We start from the raw sequence: 24,681 nt of genomic DNA, 5'->3' as shown, positions 1-24,681 counted from the left end.
AGCAACAGGGTTTGTTGATTCACACGGAGCTGAAAAGCTCCATGTTTTAACATTGGCGCTGGTTGGTACGGCAGTTTTGATGGTACGGCACCAGCTCGGTCCCGTCAGTGCCGGATACCAGAAAGTTTCCTGTAGTGGGTTAGCCTAACGACTTCACAAAAAGATGACTGTTTTCTTCAGAAAAGAGAAAGCAGAGTTTAGGATCCTTATCTTCACAAGCCGATTGTGGCACTGGTTCTGTTGCAAATTCAGCAACTGTCAGAAACAAGATGACAGTGAGTTGCTGGGCCAAATAAGTTAATCAGTAACAATAAGTGGAATAGATTTGGATACAGGCAGGAGGACAGCTAGTTTTCTTTCTTGGATGTATTGAAATTAGAGTTATTGTTTGTGAAATCACACTGAAATAAAGTCAGCTTATTTTTGTAACACAAAGCAGCGACAACTGTAAGCACATTGCAAAAAACACACTTACGGTTTCTGAGTTTCGAAGGCTTTTAGCCGTCCCATCTCTCCGATGTAGACTTTATTCATGTTAATGTCGTTATGCACCACTAGCTCATACTGACGGATGCTGAAGAGCAATAAGTGCAATGTTACTTTTAAAATGGAACCACACAGCACTACATGAACAGCTTATATCCTTTGCAGGTGCTGTGTGATAAACTAGTCTTAGTTATCGAGTTATTAAAGTAGCTACTCCAAGCTTCCACATTGGAACCGATAGTCAGTGACAATTTCACTAACAATCCGTAACCAGGAAAGCAGCTGACGGCCTGGGACTTGTTTCTGTTGCATCACTGTTGCCACTAGTCACGACTGCAGTTCACAGAAGACAGCATTGTGTACAACCAAATGTCAGTATTTGGTATCCACTCACCCTAGCAGAGTTAATACTGCTCCTTATGGGTTACAGTGATTCTGCCTATACTAACGATCATAGGTAACAATCATTAAAGGATAAAAGAGTCAGATAGACAAATGTTCTACTGAAGTAAATTGACCACACCAGGTTCACATGAATTATTTTGGATGCAAGAGTAAAACTCTTAGCCGGTGCTGACTAGGATCAGCAGTTCTATTCTGTTCTCCACTGTCCAGCGGTTTCCAGAGTGACTGACAAATTGAAGAATTTACCCAGGCTAATGTAAACGGACCTATGCTATTCTTAAAGGGACACTCACCTGGAATCGTCGCCGGTTGCTTCCACTCCAAAGTGCTCACACACTGCCGGCCAGAACTGCTCCCGCCACATGATGAAATCCTCCTCCAGGCTAACCGGTAAAAAAATAAATCCCAGATTTAATTATACTGCAAATCCATGTCAGTGTTCATGAGTTATAATCCCAGAATTACATTAAATGAGATGACATGGTGTGTGCTGAACAAATGCCACACTACATACTGCCGCCTTATTATAGTGTGTCAGGTATCTAGCAGTGGAGGGACACTGGTCGATCCGGCCTGAGCACCATCCCACAGAAACAGAACTGGATGCCACTGTGGTATGGCATTTTTTCGACTGACAGGATGACACCGGACTTGTACTCTGATCCGTGGGAGGAAGATGCTTTCCCCAAGGGGGCGACAAAAGGTTGTTTTTTAAATTCAAAAGTGATCACTGTGTGTCCTTGGTTAAAAACAAAACATTTTTTTAAGTGAACAATTTTAGCCCCCACAACAGTCATGCAGCAATTGATAAAAGCGAACCATGCAGACCGCATTGCTACTTGCAGACCGCATTGCGGCGCTCGAGCTGCAGGTGGATGAATTTTGGAGCATGCGCGATGCTGAGAGGCTCGTGGATAGCACGTTTAGCGAGTTGTTCACGCCTCAGGGCAGGGCGGCACAGGGGGTGACCATCAGGCGGAGCAACAAAGGCAGGCAGGTAGTGCAGGGAACCCCTGCGGGCATCCCCCTTTCAAACAAGTATACCGCTTTGGATACTGTTGAGGGGGATGACTCACCAGGGGAAGGCAGCAGCAGCCAACTTCCTGGCACTGGGGGTGCTCCTGCTGCCCAGGAAGGGGGGAAAAAGAGTGGGAGAGCAATAGTGGTAGGGGATTCTATAGTAAGGGGAACAGATAGGCGTTTCTGTGGCCGTAGACGTGAATCCAGGATGGTTTGTTGCCTCCCTGGTGCCAGGGTCAAGGATGTCACTGAGCGGCTGCAGGGCATTCTGGAGGGGGAGGGTGAACAGGCAATGGTCGTGGTCCACATTGGTACCAACGACATAGGTAAAAAGAGGGATGAGGTCCTGCATCAAGAATTTAGGGAGCTAGGTAACAGATTAAAGAGCAGGACCTCAAAGGTTGTAATCTCTGGATTACTCCCAGTGCCACGTGCTAGTAAGTATAGGAATGGGAGGATAGAGCAGATGAATGCGTGGCTAAAGAGTTGGTGTAGGGGGGAGGGTTTTACTTTCCTGGATCACTGGGCCTGCTTCTGGGAAAGGTGGGACTTGTACAAGTCGGACGGGTTGCACCTGAACCAGAGCGGGACAAATATCCTTGCGGGGAGGTTTGCTAGCACTGTTGGGGGGGGGGTTTAAACTAACTTGGCAGGGGGATGGGATACAGAGGGGAGCTGAAATAGGGGGGGATGTGCTGCCAATTATAGAGAAAAAAACAAGTCAGCTTGGTAGACAGGGCAAATATATAAGGGCAAGGCTGGATGGCATCATTTTAATGCAAGGAGTCTTGCGAATAAGGTGGATGAACTGAAGGTGTTGATAAACACATGGGAGTATGATATTGTTGCTATCACGGAGACATGGTTGAGGGAAGGGCAAGACTGGCAGCTCAATATTCCGGGGTACAGAATCTTCAGGCGAGACAGAGGGGGAGGTATAAGAGGAGGGGGTGTCGCAATATTAATTAAGGAGTCAATTACTGCAGTAAGGAGGGATGATATATTAGCAGGGTCCTCCAATGAGGCCATATGGGTGGAGCTTAAAAACAAAAAGGGGGCAAGCACTTTGCTGGGAGTGTACTATAGGCCTCCAAACAGTCAGGGGGAGATAGAGGAACAGATATGTAGGCAAATCTCAGAGAAATGTGCAAATAATAGGGTAATAATAATGGGGGATTTCAACTTCCCCAATATTAACTGGGATAGTCAGAGTGTGAAAGGCTCAGAGGGTGTAGAATTCTTAAAGTGCATCCAGGAGAGCTTTTTGAGCCAGCATGTAGAAAGTCCTACAAGAGAGGGGGCGGTACTGGACCTAATTCTAGGGAATGTGGCCGGCCAAGTGGAAAAAGTGCTAGTAGGTGAGCACTTTGGTGATAGTGACCATAATATGGTAAGATTTAAGGTGGCCATGGAAAAGGACAGGGATGGGCCGGAAATAAAGGTTCTAAATTGGGGGAAGGCCGATTTTAATAGGATAAGGCAGGATCTGGCCAAAATGGACTGGGATCAGCTACTTGTAGGAAAATCCGCATCGGAGCAATGGGAGGCTTTCAGAAGGGAGATTGAGATCATACAATGGCAACATGTTCCCGTAAAGGTCAAGGGTGGTTCCAAAAACCACAGGGAACCTTGGATGTCAGGGGATATACGGGAATGGATTAGGAAAAAAAGGAGGGCTTTTGGTAGATACAAAAGGCTAAAGACGGAGGAAGCCCTAGAGGAGTACAAAAAGTGCAGGGGGATACTTAAAAAAGAAATTAGGAGATCAAGGAGGGGCCATGAAATAACACTGGCAAGCAAAATAAAGGAAAATCCGAAGATGTTTTATAAGTATATTAAGGGTAAGAGGATAACTAGGGAAAAAATAGGGCCCATTAGGGACAAAAGTGGCAATCTGTGTGTGGAGCCGGAAGATGTAGGAGGGGTTCTGAATGAATTTTTTGCGTCTGTTTTCACTATGGAGAAGGACGATGTAGACATAGAAATAGGGCGGGGGGACTGTGATATGCTCGAACATATTAACATCGAGCGGGGGGAGGTATTGGCGGTTTTAGCTGGCCTAAAAATGGATAAATCCCCAGGCCCGGATGAAATGTATCCCAGGCTGCTGTGTGAGGCAAAGGAGGAGATTGCGGGGGCTCTAACACATATATTCAGGACCTCTCTGGCCACAGGGGATGTGCCAGAGGACTGGAGAACCGCTAATGTAGTACCATTATTCAAGAAGGGTAGTAGGGAAAAACCGGGGAACTACAGGCCAGTGAGCCTAACATCAGTGGTAGGAAAATTATTGGAAAAAATCCTGAGGGACAAAATTTGTCTCCACTTGGAGAGGCAAGGATTAATCAGGGATAGTCAACATGGCTTTGTCAAGGGAAGATCATGTCTGACTAATTTGATTGAATTTTTTGAGGGGGTGACTAGGTGTGTGGATGAGGGTAACGCAGTGGATGTGGTATACATGGATTTCAGTAAGGCCTTCGATAAAGTCCCGCACAGGAGACTGGTCAAGAAGGTAAGAGCCCATGGAATCCAGGGTGCCTTGGCACATTGGATACAAAACTGGCTTAGTGGCAGAAGGCAGAGGGTGATGGTCGAAGGTTGTTTTTGTGACTGGAAGCCTGTGGCCAGTGGGGTACCACAGGGATCGGTGCTGGGTCCCTTGCTGTTTGTGGTCTACATTAATGACTTGGATATGAATGTAAAGGGTATGATCAGTAAGTTCGCGGATGATACAAAAATTGGTAGGGTGGTAAATAGCGAGGAGGGTAGCCTCAGTCTGCAGGACGATATAGATGGGTTGGTCAGATGGGCGGAACAGTGGCAAATGGAATTTAACCCGGAAAAGTGCGAGGTGATGCACTTTGGGGGGACTAACAAGGCAAAGGAATACACAATGAATGGAAAGACCCTAGGCAAGACGGAGGGTCAGAGGGATCTGGGTGTGCAAGTACACAGATCCCTGAAGGCGGCGGAACAGGTGGATAAGGTGGTAAAAAAGGCATATGGGATACTTGCCTTCATTAGCCGAGGCATTGAATATAAGAGCAAGGAGGTTATGATGGAGCTGTATAAAACACTGGTTAGGCCACAGCTGGAATATTGTGTGCAGTTCTGGTCGCCACACTACAGGAAGGATGTGATCGCGTTAGAGAGGGTGCAGAGGAGGTTCACCAGGATGTTACCAGGGCTGGAGCGCTTCAGCTATGAAGAGAGACTGGGCAGGTTGGGTTTGTTTTCCTTGGAGCTGAGGAGGCTGAGGGGGGACATGATTGAGGTGTACAAAATTATGAGGGGCATAGATAGGATGGATGCTGAGGAGCTTTTTCCCTTAGTAGAGGGGTCGATAACTAGGGGGCATAGATTCAAGGTAAAGGGCGGGAGGTTTAGAGGGGATTTGAGAAAGAACTTTTTCACCCAGAGGGTGGTTGGAGTCTGGAACTCACTGCCTGAAAGGGTTGTGGAGGCAGAAACCCTCACAACATTTAAGAAGCATTTGGATGTGCACTTGAAATGCCATAGCATACAAGGCTACGGGCCAAATGCTGGAATATGGGATTAGATTAGACAGGGCTTGATGGCCGGCGCGGACACGATGGGCCGAAGGGCCTCTATCCGTGCTGTATTACTCTATGACTCTATGACTCTATGACCCTACAATCCAGAAGCTGTCCCGTTTTCTTAAATCGGTATTTGCAGAGATCCATGAGCTACAAAATTAACAATTCCCCAATTCAGGCAACCTGTGTACTGGATTAACTGCAGTCTTGCACTATGGTACCACTGTCTTTGAAGTGATGGAATATCAAAACGCAGAGTCCAACTTCTAAAGGCTAATGCAACAAAAAATATTAATACACAATTAAATGGAAACAAAATGAAGCACACAGAATTCAGTAGTTACACAAATTGGATGAGCAAAGACCATACGGAGTTAATTTTTCTTCAGTAAATTCTCCTGAAATAATGAAATCTTTACCACCTCAAATCAGTAGAGGACAAAGTCCTCAACAATTACACAGTAATGACAATATCCTTTCTCACTCCAGCACACAGTTTGTTGTTTGGAATCAAATCAGCACTTACATAATTACATTACAACAGTGACTACGCTTTTTAAAAAAATGCTTAATTGGCTGTAAAGTGCTTTAGAACGTCCCGAGATCGTGAAAGGTGCTACATAAATGTAAATTCTCTTTCTTTATAATGCAAGCCTGCATTTCAGAGCCTGCTCCTCATTAACCCAATCTCAGCATTCAGAAATGAACTGCAAAACTGCAGCCAGTCCCTGTATCCACTTACTTCCCTCCTAATTAAGGTTTCCAGCCAAACTCGATGAGATCACCTTCAAAAATGCAATAACTTGTACTTGATAATAGCACATTGAAAGTAGAAACATTCCCGAACTTTTAAAAAATGTGTTCATGGGATGTGGGCATCGTTGGCAAGGCCAGTATTTATTGCCCACCCCTAATTTCCCTTGAGAAGTGGTGGTGAGCCGCCTTCTTGAACCGCTGCAGTCCGTGTGGTGAAGGTGCTCCCACAGTGCTGTTATGGAGGGAGTTCCAGGATTTTGACCCAGCGACAATGAAGGAACAGCGATATACTTCCAAGTCAGGATGGTGTGTGACTTGGAGGAAAACTTGCAGGTGGTGGTGTTCCCATGCGCCTGCTGCCCTTGTCCTTCTAGGTGGAGGAGGTCGCGGGTTTGGGAGGTGCTGTCGAAGAAGCCTTGGCGAGTTGCTGCAGTGCATCTTGTAGACGGTACACACTGCAGCCATGGTACGCCTGTGGTGGAGTGGGTGAATGTTTAAGGTGGTGGGTGCCAATCAAGCGGGCTGCTTTATCCTGGATGGTGTCGAGCTTCTTGAGTGTTGTTAGAGCTGAACTCCTCCAGGCAAATGGAGAGTATTCCACCACACTCCTTGTGCCTTGTAGATGGTGGAAAGGCTTTGGGGAGTCAGGAGGCGAGATACTCGCCACAGAATACCCAGCCTCAGACCTGCGCTTGTTGCCACAGTATTTATGTGGCTGGTCCAGTTAAGTTTCTGGTCAACGGTGACCCCCAGGATGTTGATGGTGGGTTATTCGGCGATGGTAATGCCGTTGAATGTCAACAGGAGGTGGCTAGACTCTCTTGTTGGAGGTGGTCATTGCCTGGCGCAAATGTTACTTGCCACTTATCAGCCCAAACCTGAATGTCGTCCAGGTCTTGCTGCATGCGGGCATGGACTGCTTCATTATCTGAGGAGTTGCGAATGGCACTGAACACTGGATCATCCACTCGGCACTTCTGGCTGAAGGTGGTTGCAAACGCTTCAGCTTGTCTTTTGTAGTCATGTGCTGGGCTCCGCCATCATTGAGGATGGGGATATTCATGAAGCCTCCTCCTCCAGTTAGTTGCTTAATGGTCCACCACCAGTCACGACTGGAATTGGCAGGACTGCCGATTGATCCGTTGATTGTGCGATCGATAAGCTTGGTCTATAGCATGCTGCTTCTGCTGGTTAGCCTGCATGTAGTCCTGTGTTGCAGCTTCCCCAGGTTGGCACCTCATTTTTAGGTACGCCTGGTGCTGCTCCTGGCATGCTCTTCTACACTCCTTATTGAACCAGAGCTGGTCCCCTTACTTGATGGTAATGGTAGAGTGAGGGATATGCCAGGCCATGAGGTTAGAGATTGTGGTGGAATATAATTATGTTGCTGCTAATGGCCCAAAGCGTCTCATGGATGCCCGATTTTGAGCTGCTAGATCTGTTCTGAATCTATCCCATTTAGCACGGTGGCGAGTGTCCACAATGACTGAGCGGTGGTCATTGCTACCAATGCTGTCATGGACAGATGCATCTGTGACAGGTAGATTGGTGAGGCTGAGGTCAAGTGTTGGTTCTCTCGCCACCTGTCACAGGCCCAGACTGGCAGTTTTGTCCTTCAGGATTCGTCCAGTTCGGTCAGTAGTGGTGCTACCGAGCCACTCTTGGTGATGGACATTGAAGTTCCCCACCCAGAGTACATTCTGTGCCCTTGCTACTCTCGGTGCTTCTTCCAAGTGGTGTTCAACATGGAGGAGTACTGATTCATCAACTGAGGGAGGGCGGTTGGTGGTAATCTGCAGGAGGTTTCCTTGCCTGTGCTTGACCTGAAACCATGAGACTTCATGGGGTCCGGAGTCAATGTTGAGGACTCCCAGGGCTATCCCTCCCGACTGTATACCACTGTGCCACCACTCCTGGTGGGTCTGTCCTGCCGAAGAGACAGGACATACCCAGGGATGGTGATGGAGGAGTCTGGGACATTGGCTGAAGGGTATGATTCTGTGAGTATGACTATGTCAGGCTGTTGCTTAACTAGTAGGTGGGACAGCTATCCCAATTTTGGCACAAGTGCCCAGATGTTCGTGAGGCAGACTTTGCAGGGTCGACTGGGCTGGGTGTGCCGTTGTCATGTCTGTAGCCGGTGCCAAGGTCGATTCCAGTCAGTCCGTCCGGTTTTATTCTTATTATTGTTTTGTAGCAGTTTGTTACAACTGAGTGGCTTGCTAGGTCATTTCAGAGGGCAGTTAAGAGTCAACCACATTGCTGTGGGTCTGGAGTCACATACAGGCCAGACAGCAGATTTCCTTTCTTAAAAGGACATTAGTGAACCAGATGGGTTTTTACAAAAGTCTGATAGTTTCATGGTCAGGATTTATTTATATGGTCAGGATTTTATTTATAATTAATTAACTGAATTTAAATTTCCCAGCTGCCGTGGTGAGATTTGAACTCTGGAGCATTAGTCCAGGCCTCTGGATTACTAGTCCAGTAACATAACCACTACACTACTGTTCCCAACAAACTACCAAACACAATCTCATGCCATCTGAAAGGTGAACTCCACAGACATGTTACCAAACATTAATACGATAGCAAAATACTGCGGATGCTGGAAATCCAAAATAACAACAGGAAACGCTGGAAAACTCAGCAGGCCCGGCAACATCAGTAGAGAGAGAAACAGAGTTAACGTTTCAGGTCGATGAACTTTCGTCAGAACTGGGGGAAAAAAGCAGGAAATGGAAAGCAAGTTTGTGGGGCTGGGAAAAGGGGGAGGGGATGAAAGAACAAAAGGGAAGGTCAGAGAAAGCAGGAGAGATTGAGAGACATTAAGAGATATTCAAGGCAAGGGGAGGTGGAAATGGGACAGATTAAGGAACAAAGGATGGCTCTGTTACCAAACATGATAGATGCCCAATACCTCAATTAGTACAACACTTATAGCAAAACAGCCATTACCATTTTGAGACAAGGCATCAAGCAAAGGAACACAAGGCACGATACTTGTAACCCTACACCACTTGGCCTTGGCTTTGTCTTAAAAGAACACGAGCAAAACTACACATCTGCAGCAGGCCTCTGCGGCTCTTTCCAGATCTGGTTGAAGATCAGTAGAGGCAGACAGCTGGCGTGAGAAAGGGAATTGCTTTTACTGTAATGTATGTAATGTATATAATATACCTTAAGGGAGAGAACTACTTTTTACAGCTCCTGTATCCTGTAGTACCAGCAGTGACCACACCTGTATATAAACCCTGAAGAGTGATCTGTACAGCTGGTTCTAGAGTAACCCTCATTCAGTAAACACCTGTTGAATCGTTCCCTGCAGTCTGTTGTCTGATTATTGAAGGACACAACATTAAGATACACGGATATAACATTGGCGACGACGCAGATTCGAACCTACCTGCAACTCTGCATCACCTCCCAGGGATTCGCTCCTGGAGAACAGTGGAAGGAGATTGAGTCCAGAAGCACAGACGTCGACCACGGGCAACCGCTCAGTCATCCAGCGGAGATTTGAGTATTGCAGGAGGGGCTGTCGAGAGCCAGGCTTGGCTTTCCAGTCACGGTGGTCCAGCGAAACGGGCTGGCAACAGGTACTGCGCAGACCCTTCCTGGACAGCGACGGGCTAGAGCCCGACCTAGCGGCACAGAAAAAGGCCGAGCAGCGTCGACGGGGGAGAGAGAGAGGGCAGAGCACACAGGGCGCAGCTGGTATTCAGGACCGAGCGGCGTCAACGGGGGAGAGAGACGAGAGAGAGCAGAGCGCAGCCAGTGGTCAAGGATCGAGCAGCATCAACGGGGGAAGAGAGGCGCGCAGGAAAACGCGAGGCGCTGCCATTGCCACGAGGACCGCAGAGAGCGGCGTTGGCAGCAGCGCAGGAGCAGCGCATGAAACCCACAGGGCGCCATTTGCCACGAGGACCGCCGAGAGCGGCGTTGGCAGCAGCACGGGAGACGCCATTTTAAGCCGCAGCGGGGAAGGAAAGGAAAGCGCGGGAGACGCCATTTTAAGCCAGTCTAACCACACCCAAAAATGCCAAAGAGTGGCAGTATCACAGCGTTCGACAATGAAGTCGAAGATTGGACGACATATGTCGAACGCATAGAAGTATACTGCAAGGCGAATGACGTGCCAGATGACAAGAAAGCGCTGGTATTGCTAATTCAATGGGTGCAAAAACGTATGGTTTACTACGAAACCTAGTAACCCCAGAGAAGCCAGTAGAAAAGGATTTTGAAAACATAGTGTCAATCCTACAGGACCACTTAAACCCCACACCGCTGCTGATAGCAGAAAGATTTAAGTTTCACAAAAGGAACCAGCATAAAGATGAAAGTAATGCTGAGTATTTAACGGAACTGCGCAAGCTATCGAAACACTGCCAGTTTGGAACGGGACTAGCAGATACTTTAAGGGACAAGTTTGTGTGTGGGCTTCAAAGTGAAGGAACCCAGAAACGGCTTCTGTCAGAAAATGATCTTACGCTGGACAAGGCTTTCAGCATTGCAGTATCACACGAAGCAGCAGCACGGGGCGCTGCAGAGATACAACGGAGACCGCAAGAATATGGCACAAATGAAATGTCATACGGAACAGTGAAGTGCTATCGCTGCGGCAGAACAACACACGACCATAATGATTGCTGGTTCAAGGACAAAGTGTGCAGACAGTGTGGAAAAGTAGGACACATAGCAAGAGTCTGCAGGTCGGGAAAGAAACCAGCAGCAAGAAATCTCCACAGGAGAAGTACAAGAAGGTACATAAGGTGACGGAGAGTAGTTCAGACGAACAGAAGAGTGATACAGACTCCGGAAGCAAGGAGCTGGGTTGTCTGAAACTACATAATGTGATCAAAACGGAGGATCACCAAACTATCTGGGTCACGCTCAAGATAGCAGGAGTCCAAGTGAAAATGGAATTGGACACAGGATCAGCCCCAACAGTCATAAACCGAAGGGACTACAAGCGGCTATTCTCACATATACCCTTGAGAGATACAAAGATTGTCTTGAAGACGTACACGGGGCAAAAAGTCTACCCCAAAGGAAAAATAAGGGTGAACGTTATATATAACGGCAAGGAAACACCAAAAATGGACCTATATGTATTGCCAGATGGAGGACCACCACTACTAGGATGTGAATGGATCCGGAAGATACAGCTAGATTGGCATTCCATCCAAGCACTGACTGTAGATGCCAAAAAGGATGACAACGTCACACCTGGACGACTGTCAAAAATGCTAACTGACGCACAAGAAGTGTTCCAGCAGGGACTCGGAACACTAAAAGGCATAACAGCGACGATCAAAATAGAGGAAAATGCAAGCCCAAAGTTTTTAAAAGGCCAGACCGGTACCTTATGCGATCCGCCCAGCCGTCGAAGCAGAGCTGGAAGGTTTGGAACGTTCAGGAGTACTGTCCAAAGTGGACTGGAGCGAGTGGGCTACACCCATCGTTCCTGTAATGAAGAGGTCGTTGAGTAATATGCCTGGGGAACCAAAGAAGGTTCGCATCTGTGGGGACTTTAAGGTGACAATGAACCCAGTCCTTCACACTGTACAATATCCGCTTCCGCGGATTGAAGATATTTTCGCCTCGCTATCTGGAGGGAAATGCTTCACTAAGATTGATCTGGCCCAGGCGTACCTGCAAATGGAGGTAGAAGAAACCTCGAAACAGTACCTCACGATCAACACTCAAAGGTCTCTACCAATACAACCGGCTGGTGTTCGGGGTAGCATCAGCTCCGGCTATTTGGCAAAGGGCAATGGAACAAGTCCTGCAAGGGATTCCAGGGACCCAGTGTTATTTGGACGACATCCTGGTCACGGGCGAAAATGACAGTGATCATCTCGCCAACCTGGAGTAGGTGCTCATTAGATTGAAGGAATATGGGCTCTGAGCTAATCGCCACAAATGCGAGTTTTTCCAGAAGCAGATCTCGTATTGTGGCCACGTTATTGATAAAGAGGGGTTACATAAGTCCCCTGAAAAGATTGAGGCAGTAGTCAAGGCTCCAGCACCGGAAAATGTGTCACAACTGAAGTCGTTCCTCGGGCTGGTGAACTACTATCATAAGTTCTTGCCGAATTTCTCTACCGTACTACACCCACTGAACACCCTACTGCAAACGGGGGTACCATGGAAGTGGAGTGACGAATGTAAACGAGCTTTCCAGAAGAGCAAAGCATTGATCACATCAAAATAGGTGTTGGCTCATTTCAACCCAGCACTACCAATTCGGTTGGCGTGTGATGCATCACCCTATGGCATTGGAGCGGTGCTGTCGCACAAATTCCCGGACGGCTCAGAGGCCAGTAGCCTTTGCGTCTCGGTCACTAACCTCAGCCGAGCGTAACTACACCCAGATTGACAGGGAGGCCCTCAGCCTAGTGTGGGGAGTGAAAAAGTTCAATCACTATCTGCACGGGCAGACGTTCACCTTGCTGACTGACCACCAGCCACTTGTCTCCATCTTTAATCCAAAGAAGGGCGTTCCGGTGATGACTGCGCAACAGCTACAAAGATGGTCCCTTTTTCTAGGGGCGCACCAATATGAAATCGAGTATAAGGGCACGAAACAGCATGGAAACGCTGATGGGCTATCACGCCTGCCACTGCCTACTGCGGAGGAAGCACCAGCAGTGGATCCTGTCGAAATATTTCATTCGACTATAATTGAATGCTTGCCAGTAACTAACGCTGGTATAGAGGAGACCCGAAATGACCCGACACTGTCTCGGGTATATGATTTGACGGTGAAGGGATGGCCAGCACATGGCGACTCACTGTTGCCAGCATTCTCATCCAGAAGAGAACAGCTGTCAGTATGCCAGGGGACCTTGATGTGTGGAACCCGAGTGGTAATTCCACCCAAGTTAAGGGAGAGAGTGCTCAATGAGCTTCATGAAGGTCATCTGGGAGGGGTGAAAATGAAAAGCCTTGCTAGGGCTTATGTGTGGTGGCCGGGGATCGATCAACAAATCGAGGACCTGACAAAGAGCTGCTCAGGATGCCAGAAGGTCCAAAATGCACCACCACATGCCCCTCTACACCCATGGGAGTGGCCCTCATCTCCATGGCAACGGGTGCATATTGATTTTGCTGGTCCATTCATGGACTCAATGTTTTTAATAGCCGTGGATGCGCACTCGAAATGGCCTGAGGTGATCAAAATGTCCTCCACCACCACGGAGAAAACTATTGCGGACCATATTTGCCAGGAATGGCTTGCCAGAGCAGATTTGCTCTGATAACGGACCACAGTTTGTGTCCGAAGAGTTTCGAAGATTTATGAAAAGGAATGGGGTCAGGCATTACACATCCGCCCCGTATCATCCAGCCACAAATGGATTGGCTGAGAGGTTCGTACAAACCTTTTAAAAAGCAGTAAAGGCCATGTGCGATGACGACATTCCACTGCAGCATAAGGTGGACAATTTCCTGTTAGCCTACAGAAATGCGACACATGCAGTCACCAACCAGGCCCCGGCCATGATGTTCTTTAACCGAAGGTTGAGATCTCGTCTGGATTTGCTCAGACCAAATGTACGAAGAGATGTTGAGAGTAAGCAATTCCAGCACATCAATGAGAAGCCGACAAGGAGCTTCAATGTAGGGCAACCAGTCTTGGCCCGCGACTACCAAACAGAGAAATGGCAACCAGGAACGATATGCACACGGCAGGGGCCACTAATGTACACAGTGGATGTTGGGGAGAACATTGAGAGACGCCATGCTGACCAGATCCTAGACTCACAGGAACGAGTCAACCCCATGTCTCGGCCATACGTACCTGGTGAGGAACCCGACGTACAGGTCGCATCTACCTCAGAAATAATAGCATTGGAAGCTGATGAATCAACTGACGACAGGGTGCTAGAATCACCTCCGCACCAAGAGTGAGACACTCGGGAAAGGCGTTATCCAGAAAGAATCAGGAAGCCTCCCCAGAGACTGAATATATGAATGGACTATTTTCATATAACATTGTATATTAAAAATGTTAATTGTTAAATGAGTATTATGGTACTGTTAATCTAAAAGGGGAGGAATTGTAATGTATGTAATGTATATATACCTTAAGGGAGAGAACTACTTTTTACAGCTCCTGTATACTGTAGTACCGGCAGTGACCACACCTGTATATAAACCCTGAGTAGTGATCTGTACAGTTAGTTCTAGAGTAACCCTCATTCAGTAAACACCTGTTGAATCGTTCCCTGCAGTCTGTTGTCTGATTATTGAAGGACACAACATTAAGATACACGGATATAACAATTACAGTGTAATTATCAAGGACTTTGGCCTTTACTGTTTGAGATAGTAAAGACTTCCATTATTTCCGGATAAGTCGCTGGGAGGGGTAAGTTGACCCCTTATGGTCACTTTCCGAGTTAGTCAGAAATTAAACCAATATTTTTTCTGAAGTACATTAATGAATAAAAATAGGGTGCGATAGGAAGGAAGAAATATGTCTAGCAAAACTTATTTTTGGGCATGGCTACATGCCCTTAACCACCACCCGGCAACAGAAATACCCTCAAGTATACGTTCAACCTCCTCTTATCAATATTAAAGATCCAACTAAAAAACACTTAGCTGCCCCCTCTAATCAAAGCCTCAGTTCTCTTGCCATCTCGGGGGTACAGCATTGAAGCGGGGCACTTCAGATTTCAGCACTTAGCCTCTGCTCACAGCATTTGCCACTGGTTCACTGAAAGCAATGAACCAAGACGTAACTGTGAAAGCCTCAGTAACGAAGCCCCAATAGGGAGTTCAGTCGCTGTGTGCTTTCGATTTTAAACTAGATTACTTACATTTTTTTTTTTAAATCAGTTTTTTTTCCCATTTGTAAGTGACCTTGTGTTCAGCAGATGTAATGTAAATCACACTTTAATCTTTCTATCACAGCCAGGATACCTTGAAAGCTAGAGCATTTTCTACCAATACCATATTTATAGAAACTTGACAAAAAAAATCTCTCGCATAAAAGCACTCACTTGCCATCGTCATCTCCCAGACCAAGCTCAAAGATCCTTTCTGCTCCCAGCTGCTCCAGTCTCTTGTCCACAGACTTTCCCATTGCATTAAAGTGTTCATAAGTTTTATTTCCAAGCCCAAAGACCTAGAAGGAGGAATCAAATTCTAGATTCATTCGTCAGACTGACAATCTTGGACATCCTTTTTTTTTTATGGTGGGGTGGGAAGTTTGTACATTTGGAACCAATGCTCACGAGGGTTGATCTCTGCAAACAGACTTTTATGGTTACTAACCAAAGCATCAATGTGCTTCCGTAACTCTGAATGATCAGTTAATAAGGGCAATGTATAGTTTGAAAATTCAGACCAAAGCAGCTGGTTGGGTAACAGAGTCCAATTCATAATCACTGTGTGTAAAGTTTAATTTTCGGCAATGTATTGATCCAATCAACAAATTCTTTCAGTGGTCCATCCTCTCACCAACCTGCCAGTAGCAAGTGTTGCTTGAAGCACTCCCCACATGTTTGCACTCTCCTGCTGATAGCCCAGCTGAAAGTGGCAAAACTCAGTCTGCAGGGACAACTAGTGCGAGAACATCAGCCATGACTGTGGCCTCGATATTAACCCCATGACGGGTGGGACAGTGCAATTGGGAGCCTGACTTAAATTGAACGGTTGTCGGCCATCTTTCCTAGGGCTGGGGAAAGCCGGCAGTAAAAGGAAGGTGGGAGCTGCTGGCTCCACAGTGTAAATCTCTTTGTCGTACTCCTCGTGGACCAGCAGGAAGAGTGCTCTCTGGCCCCTCAGGGGAGCCTTCGGCCTCCCCTCTGTTGATCGCAGCCTCTCTCAACCCTGCCTTGATCGGCAGCCTCCCACCCCCGAATACCTCTCTCTCTCCCCCAACCCACCACCCTACCCCCACCAGTCGCTCCCTCCCTCTCGATTGTCTGGTACAGTCCCCAAGGGTCCCCCAGCAACTTCCTGCCGCTGGTTTTCTTACCCAGCAGCCGGCCAGCTTGCCAATTTGGTCAGCTACCGGCTGGAAACAGAAGAAAAAACTTATGAGGTCCTGCCTTCTTCACCTCTCCGTAATATCAGGGCCTGGGACTCTCTTGCAGCTTACCTCGTCTTGGGAAGCCTAATACTCCATAGGAACTGCTAGACGGAAAATGACCAAGGTCCACCTTTTACCACCCTGGTAGTCACATGGTACAATGATGACCAGCGGTCGGAGTTGTTGACTAATCATAGCAATGAATCTCTACCAAGTAATCCACAACAGACCTAGACATGATGCGAGGAAAACCCCAGTGGTGGAGAGCTTTGGGAACCACATGTCCAAAGTCACCAGTTCCTCCCAAGCATGCTACACTTACCACATGTCATGCCTCAAATTACGATTGCATTCAATGCTGCTTTTATGAAGGCCATTTCTTAATAACTTACCACACCAGAGGAATCCAAAGCAACTAATGTATTACTATGCTCATTTGAAGCTGGTTTGTGATGCATTATTTTTTAAGTTATTTTCTACACTTGCAATGAACGTTTTAAAATGTTGTTTAATTAATAGGAAAGAAACATAGCAACACCAAGTCTCATTTCAAAATAAATCACACCCTCACATGAACATACCACGAGTCACAGTCCATTAAATATAGTTATATTAAATGTGTATGCCCTCTTATTCAATACTGTTTAAACACATTTCAGATTGTACAAATTCCCCAGTCTCCTAAACGGTCTTCTGAAATTATCTCCATAACAGATTAGGTTACATAAGGATTATAAAGCTACAAACTCCTGTCCCCTTTCCATAATACTTACCGCATATTTCACACCAGTCAGGTCTTCATCGGCCTCCTGCATCCAGTCATGGAAGTCCTGTGCATTGTCAGTGGGATCTCCTTCTCCATATGTAGCCATGCAGAATACTGCCAGTGAGTTTTCTAGTTCTGTAAGTCGGCTTAATTCAGACTGAAAGAAAGGAATAGAAAAGTGCATTTAACTCTTAACTGTAAAATACTGTAAGAATTGGAATTGTACCTCGTCACATCCTCAGGACGTCCCAAAGCATTTTACAACTAAAGGATTACTTTTGAAGTGCAGTCACTGTTGCTGTGCAGTCAAATACTGCGGCCAATGTACGCAGAGTAAGGTCCCACAAACATCAAATAAATGATCAGATAATCTGTTTTTGGTTGTACTGGTTGAGGGAAAAATGTGAGTGTGAACACCAGGTTAATTATCTTTGCATAGTATCATGGGACCTTTTACATTCACCTGAGCACGCAATCAGGGTCATGGTCCTGGCCAATATTTATCTCTCAACCATCATCACTAAAACAGATTATCTGGCTGTTATCACATTGCTGTTTGTGGGACCTTGCTGTGTGCAAATTGGCTGCTGTTTTCTCTTACATTACAACATTACTCTCCCCACCGACTCCCATTACTCTTGCAGGCCATTCTCAGGCTGAACTAGACTGTTCGCAACCTCGGAGTTCTATTTGACTCCAAGCTGAACTTCTGACCTCATTTCCTCACCAAAGATCACCTACTTCCACTTCCGTTTAATCTGATTCCCCCGCCCTCCCCAACCTCACCTCAGCCCATCTGCTGCCAAAACCACATCCCTGCTTTTGTCACTTCTAGACTCAACTATTCAAACATTCTCCTAGCAAGCCTCCCGTCCTCCTCCCGCATCCAAAACTCTGTTGCCCGCAACCCTACCCTGCACCAACTGTTCTTGCTGACCTACATTTGCTTCCCCAACACTTCAAATGTAAAATTGCATGTGTTTAAATTCCTTAATTGCCTTACCCCTCCTTATCGCTAACCTCCTCCAGTGCTATAAGCCTCCCATCACAAACTCCCTGTTGCTCTAAAATAACAGAAAATGCTGGAAATACTCAGCAGGCCAGCTGAGTATTTCCAGCATTTTCTGTTATTTCAGATTTCCAGCATCCGCAGTATTTTGCTATTATATCCCTGTTGCTCTAACTCTGGCCTCTTGTGCATTACCCCTTCTCCTATTGCCCTACCACTGGTGGCCATTCCTTGAGCCACCCCACGCTCTGGAATTCCCTCCTTAAGGTCCTCTGACTCTACACCTCCCCTTCTCATCAGAGGCCCTCCTTACAACTCACCACTTTGACCAAACTTTTGGACACCTCTCCTAATATTTCATTCTTTGACTTGGAATCCATTTTTTTCCATTATGCTTTTGAACCACCTTGGGATGCTCTTCTGCAGTAAAGGTGCTATACAAATGCAAGGTATTATACTTATTTTCTATCGTAGCCTGGTACCATTTTGTTTTTTGCATCTTGGGTGTGGGCAGGGAAGAGGGGCGAGCGCCTACCACTACACTCATCTAACCTGAATGATGCCGCTGCAACTGTCAACCACACCAAGGTAAGACTACCCCATTCACACTGCAGGGAGATTACCGGCACTTTGGGACAATTATAAAAACTTTTAATTAAGCATAAAAATTAACAATCAGATCTCTTCCTCCCCATTTTCAAGTATTGACGACGTGGCCACATAGATATCAAGAATTAGTCTTTGCTACGGTAAACATTACTATGTTAGCAGTAACACAGTGAACAAGGCTTCGGTCAGTCACTAAGCTTTGACCTCAAAAGGGTCCTCTGGCTGAGTACAAGGAGTTCTTTTTTAGGGACATAGTGGACAGAAAGTCTTGCTTCAAGTGGCTCAACATTATTTTGTTTCTATACGACGTCATTTTTACCACACGCATGAAACAAAATGTAACAATTTCATGAACATTTGGACATATGTCTTTGGTACATCAGCTACTTGCACAATTCCTCATCTAACTTTACAGCACATCACTGCCTTCCATTTGGACTGCAAGCAGACTGCCACCAGACAACCCTGTCTGGCCATGCATGAACTAAAAGTGAGAGATTTTTTTGCAAAACAATAAAGAGAGTATTGATGCGCTATCAATTACTCATAAAAGACTGAGAGTTAGAAGAGTAACTAAAGGCTTTTATTAACAACAGAATGGAGGTCTGCCTCGAGTGGTCGACCGGTCCAGGATACCAAGGGCTGGGGAGCAGTCACCTTTATACTAGGACCTGTGGGAGGAGTCAGCCGAGGCATGTCCAGGCATGTACACAGTGGAATACAAACAGGAATACAAACAGTGGTTTACCACATTCACCCCTTGTTTAAAATTGAGTCCGGCGGGGTGAAGTGTATTAAAAGTTAGTGTATTGGAGTCTCTCCAGAGGTCTTGTCTGCCGCTGTGATCGGCGTGGCGACGGCAGGGGTAGTGAAGCTTCCGGCGTCGAGTCCAGCGTAGGCTGTGGCACAGGCGTGTCGTCCTCGTAGATGTCGAGCGGGTCGCGGGGCCCAGGCCTGCCGTCTGCTGGGGCTGGATATCGGATCGTGGGGGGGGGGGGGGTGGTAGTGGGTAGTGGGTTACTGTGGTCCCCGAGGGTGCAAGGTCTCTTATGGAGACTGTGTCCTCCCGCCCGTCCGGGTATGCGATGTAAGCATACTGGGGGTTGGCGTGGAGGAGGTCGACCCTCTCGACCAGGGGGTCCGTTTTATGGGTCCTCACGTGTCTTCTCAGTAGGACCGGCCCTGGGGACGTCAGCCATGGCGGTAGCGATGTCCCTGATGTGGACTTCCTTGGGAAGACAAACATTTTCTCATGAGGGGTGGCGTTAGTGGCAGTGCAGAGCAGTGACCGAATAGAGTGGAGCGCATCGGGGAGCACATCCTGCCAGCGGGAGGTTGGAAGGCCCCTAGACTTTAAGGCTAGCAGGACGGCCTTCCAAACTGTCGCATTTTCTCTTTCCACCTGTCCGTTCCCCCGGGGGTTGTAACTGGTGGTCCTGCTTGTGGCAATACCCCTAGTTAGCAGGTACTGACGGAGTTCGTCGCTCATAAACGATGAGCCCCGGTCGCTATGGATATAGCTGGGGAAGCCGAACAGGGTGAAGAGGTTGTTCAGACATTTAATGACCGTGGCACTGGTCATGTCCGGGCAGGGGAAGGCGAACGGGAAACGGGAGTACTCATCAATAATATTGAGGAAGTACACATTGCGGTCGGAGGAGGGGAGAGGCCCTTTAAAATCAACGCTCAGGCGCTCGAAGGGGCGAGTGGCTTTTATCAGGTGGGCCCTGTCTGGTCTATAAAAGTGTGGTTTGCACTCAGCGCAGACTTGGCAGTTCCTGGTCATGGTCCTGACCTCCTCAATAGAGTAAGGCAGGTTGCGGGCCTTGATGAGGTGGAAGAACCTGGTGACCCCCGGGTGGCAGAGGTCATTGTGGAGGACCCGTAGTCTATCGATCTGCGCGCTGGCGCAGGTGCCACGCGATAGCGCATCCGGGGGTTCATTTAGCTTCCCTGGCCGGTACAAGATCTCGTAGTTGTAGGTGGAAAGTTCGATTCTCCACCTCAAGATCTTGTCATTTTTGATTTTGCCCCTCTGCTTGTTGTTAAACATAAAAGCAACTGAACGCTGGTCAGTGAGCAGGGTAAATCGTTTTCCGGCCAGGTAGTGCCTCCAATGACGCACAGCCTCCACAATCGCCTGGGCCTCCTTCTCAACAGCGGAGTTTCTGGTCTCCGGGCCTTGGAGGGTTCGTGAAAAGAAGGCCACGGGTCTCCCCGCCTGATTGAGGGTAGCGGCCAGGGCAAAGTCGGACGCGTCGCTTTCCACCTGGAAGGGGATGGATTCGTCCACTGCGTGCATGGTGGCTTTGGCAATGTCCTCCTTGATACGGTGGAAGGCTAAGCGGGCCTCTGCCGTCAAGGGAAAAGAGGTGGACTTGATCAGCGGACGGGCCTTGTCCGCATAGTAGGGGACCCACTGGGCGTAATAGGAGAAAAACCCTAGGCACCTCTTCAGGGCCTTGAGGCAGTGGGGCAGTGGAAGTTCCATAAGGGGACGCATCCGGTCGGGGTCGGGGCCGATGACTCCGTGTTCCACAACACAGCCAAGGATGGCGAGGCGGTTTGTGCGGAATATGCACTTCTCCTTGTTATATGTCAGGTTTAGGAGTTGGGCGGTGCGGAGGAATTTTTCGAGGTTTGCGTCATGGTCCTGCAAGTCACGGCCGCAGATGGTCACATTGTCCAGGTATGGGAAAGTGGCCTGCAACGCATTTTGATCTACCATCCGGTCCATCTCCCTTTGGAAGATGGAGACCCCGTTGGTGACGCCAAAGGGAACCCTAAGGAAGTGATAGAGGCGGCCGTTTGCCTCAAAGGCAGTGTACTGGCGGTCCTCAGGGCGGATGGGGAGCTGGTGGTACGCTGATTTCAGGTCAATGGTCGAGAAGACGCGGTACTGCGCGATCTGGTTGACCATATCAGCTATACGGGGGAGTGGGTAGGCGTCCAGCAGGGTGTAGCGATTTATTGTCTGGCTGTAGTCGATGACCAGGCGCTGCTTCTCGCTGGTCTTAACGACCACAACCTGGGCTCGCCAGGGGCTGGTGCTGCCCTCAATAATCCCTTCTTTCAGGAGCCGCTCCACTTCGGTTTTAATGAAAACCCTGTCCCCGGCACTGTATCGCCTGCTCTTTGTGGCGATGGGCTTACAGTCGGGGGTGAGGTTAGCAAACAGTGGTGGGGGGGTGACTCTGAGTGTGGAGAGGTTGCACCTGGTGCGCGGCGGGCAATTTGGAAGCTGCTGGCTGCGGACTGTGAGTGGGGGTAGGGGTCCACCGTACGCCATCGTAACACTTTTAAGGTGGCACTGAAAATCTAACCCCAGCAGGACGGCAGCGCAGAGGTCAGGCAGGACCAGAAGTTTAAAATGATCGTACACGGTCCCGTCTACTACGAGTGTCACCACGCATTAGCCGCCAATGTCCGCCGACTGGGACTCGGAGGCCATAGAAATCCGCTGTTGCGCAGGCAGGACTGGGAGAGAGCAACGCCGCACCGTGTCGGGGTGGATGAAGCTCTCCGTGCTCCCAGAGTCAAAAAGGCAGATTGTATCGTGACCATTTACCTTAATGTCCATTGTGGAACTGGCCAGTTGGTGCGGTCTCGCTTGGTCCAGTGTAACGGATGCCAGCGTAGGGGTCGGTGTGTCGCTGCGGGTATCAGATGAGGCGGTGTCGGGGGCCTGCTGCGTCCCGGCTGTCGTCCAAGATGGCGGCGTCCATGATCCCCATGTGGCTGGAGGCGTCCAAAATGGCTGCTGTACCGGTGATTCGCACACGGCCGGGGAGGTCCAAAATGGCGGCCCGCATGGCCCACACGCGGCGCTGCTGGGGTTCGGGGTGGCTTTGGCCCTGCAGACGCTAGCGTAGTGTCCCTTCTTCCCGCAGCCCGAGCAGATTGCGTTTTTCACCGGGCAGCGCGCTCTGGGGTGTTTTGCCTGGCCACAGAAGTAGCATTTCTGGCCTTGGGGCACTGCTGTCTGGCCTTGGGACACTGCTGCGGTAGTTGGGCCGTTGTTGGGGTGTGGCTGGGGTGGCACGGCGCTATGAGGCGGTCCTACCGTGTCCCAGGCTGTCATTCCCCGCGGCGTCCACGGTGCAGAGGAGTAGGCATCCATGCCCTGGTAGGCTGCATCCAACGATAGTGCGAGTTCAGAGGCCTTGTTGAGGTCGAGGTTACTCTGCTCCAACAGTCGCTGTCGTGTGTAATTGGATCTGTGGCCCGCTACAAAAGCGTCCCGGATAAGTTCCTCTGTGTACACGGCGGCCTTTACATCCTTACAACCACAGGCCCGGCCAAGCACAGACAGTGCCTGAAGGTATTCCACGGTCGATTCCCCAGGTTGTTGTTTACGACTCCCCAGGAGGTGCCTGGCGTACACTTCGTTCACTGGGCGCGTGTACTGGTCCTTGAGGAGCTTGATAGCGTCCGCGTACGAGGTCGCGTCTTGGATGACCGAGTACACTCGGTGGTTCACTTTGGAGGTCAGGACATCCAGTTTGTCCTCGTCCGATTTGATTGCTTCGGAGGCGGTCAGGAATTTTTCGAAACACTTAAGCCAGTGAGTAAACTTGGTGGATGAGTCCGCCTCCTGATGATCTAAGTCCAGGCATGCTGGTGTGAGGATCTTCTCCATTATAAAAATGTTGTTAATAAAATTGATGCGCTATCAATTACTCATAAAAGACTGAGAGTTAGAAGAGTAACTAAAGGCTTTTATTAACAACAGAATGGAGGTCTGCCTCGAGTGGTCGACCGGTCCAGGATACCAAGGGCTGGGGAGCAGTCACCTTTATACTAGGACCTGTGGGAGGAGTCAGCCGAGGCATGTACACAGTGGAATACAAACAGGACAAACAGGAATACAAACAGTGGTTTACCACAAGTATGTTGCTGGAAATGCAAATTTCAACTAGCATTTGAAAGATTAAAAACAGGTTAATGTTTTGGGAGTATCTTGTTATCAGAATTCATCTACATTCCCTCTGCTTTTGTACAACAGTTTTTAGGATGCAATTTCCAGCATTCCCCATTTTCAGTTAAAATAGTCAGGGATGTAACATTCACCTTCGTAATACTTACTTTTATTGCTTAGTGATTTTGTTCTGTGTAGGGACAGCATTAGAACTGTACTTACACTACACAGTTTGAAATACTATAAGCCATGATGGTTCTTGGAGTACTACCTCAAGTGCAAACTTTGTACCCATACACGATTGCACCCAGAGATATCCGGACCTAATTGTGACTAATATTCTGATGGCTAAGCCCATCATTTTGCACATACTGCAAAGTGTGTTTACACGTACATACTCTACTTGGCCATCTCAGCATTCTTATATCACTGATCACTCCCATCACACTCATATACTAGCTTAACATCCCGAGCAAGGATCTTTTGTCAGCTTGTATGCTTTTAGAAAAAAAAACTGTAATTCTATGCCTCAATGCATTTGTCCAGTGAGATGCTTTGTAATACTGACCAGGAATGCACCATCTGTGCTGTGTGCTGAGTTAGTGGACATCAGCTGGTGCAGTGGTAGGGGAACTACAATGAGATCTCTGAGTTATTAGACAGTGACCACAGCTCCAAATGCTCAAATCAGAGGTGATGCCCCCCATGGTTGAAGAACCTGCCAACATGGTTAAGGCTCATAGATGCATAATGGCTACCTGGGCTAGGTGAATTTCTGTGATCAAAGAGGGCAATATCAGTGTATTAACTCCAGGATAGGCCTCAGCATGTAATGGCTGAAAGTAAAGTGCATTAGTGCTGCATTCACAAATTGCAGAGCAGAGTAATAGGTTCAGGCTTCACTGTTCAGAGTTCACATAGTGCACTCCCAGCTGGTAGAAGTGCAGAGTTGAGGGGTGTTTATTTAATTAATTACATTGCTCATCCCACTCACCTACCAGAAACAGCCGACAGGGGCCTGGGAGATGATCAGCTCCCGCCTTTTAAACACAGCGATACCTGAAGAGGAAATGTTATATTGCAGAGTGGAAGCAATTTATTTATTTA

At 48.0% G+C, this 24,681-nt stretch overlaps 1 protein-coding gene across 3 annotated transcripts in view; it reads right to left on the bottom strand.

Annotated features, from left to right (window-relative positions):
* The window catches only part of LOC147102088 (NADPH--cytochrome P450 reductase-like), a 137,263-nt gene that overhangs the window by 46,851 nt on the left and 65,731 nt on the right, over positions 1–24,681 (bottom strand). For all 3 annotated transcript variants that reach the window (XM_085964266.1, XM_085964264.1, XM_085964265.1), the window contains exons 5-8: positions 17,046–17,195; positions 15,239–15,363; positions 1,185–1,274; positions 476–574 (exon numbers count right to left, since the gene is read on the bottom strand). In XM_085964266.1, coding sequence (XP_085820392.1) covers positions 476–574; positions 1,185–1,274; positions 15,239–15,363; positions 17,046–17,195 — 464 coding nt within the window. The remainder of the gene's footprint in view (positions 1–475; positions 575–1,184; positions 1,275–15,238; positions 15,364–17,045; positions 17,196–24,681) is intronic.

This window comes from Somniosus microcephalus, chromosome 22, assembly GCF_052327205.1.
Source record: "Somniosus microcephalus isolate GS21.2 chromosome 22, FLI_Smic_1.0, whole genome shotgun sequence".
NCBI classification, from domain to species: domain Eukaryota; kingdom Metazoa; phylum Chordata; class Chondrichthyes; order Squaliformes; family Somniosidae; genus Somniosus; species Somniosus microcephalus.
Note: the sequence above shows the minus strand (reverse complement) of the source record. Positions and strands in the feature narration are given on the sequence as shown.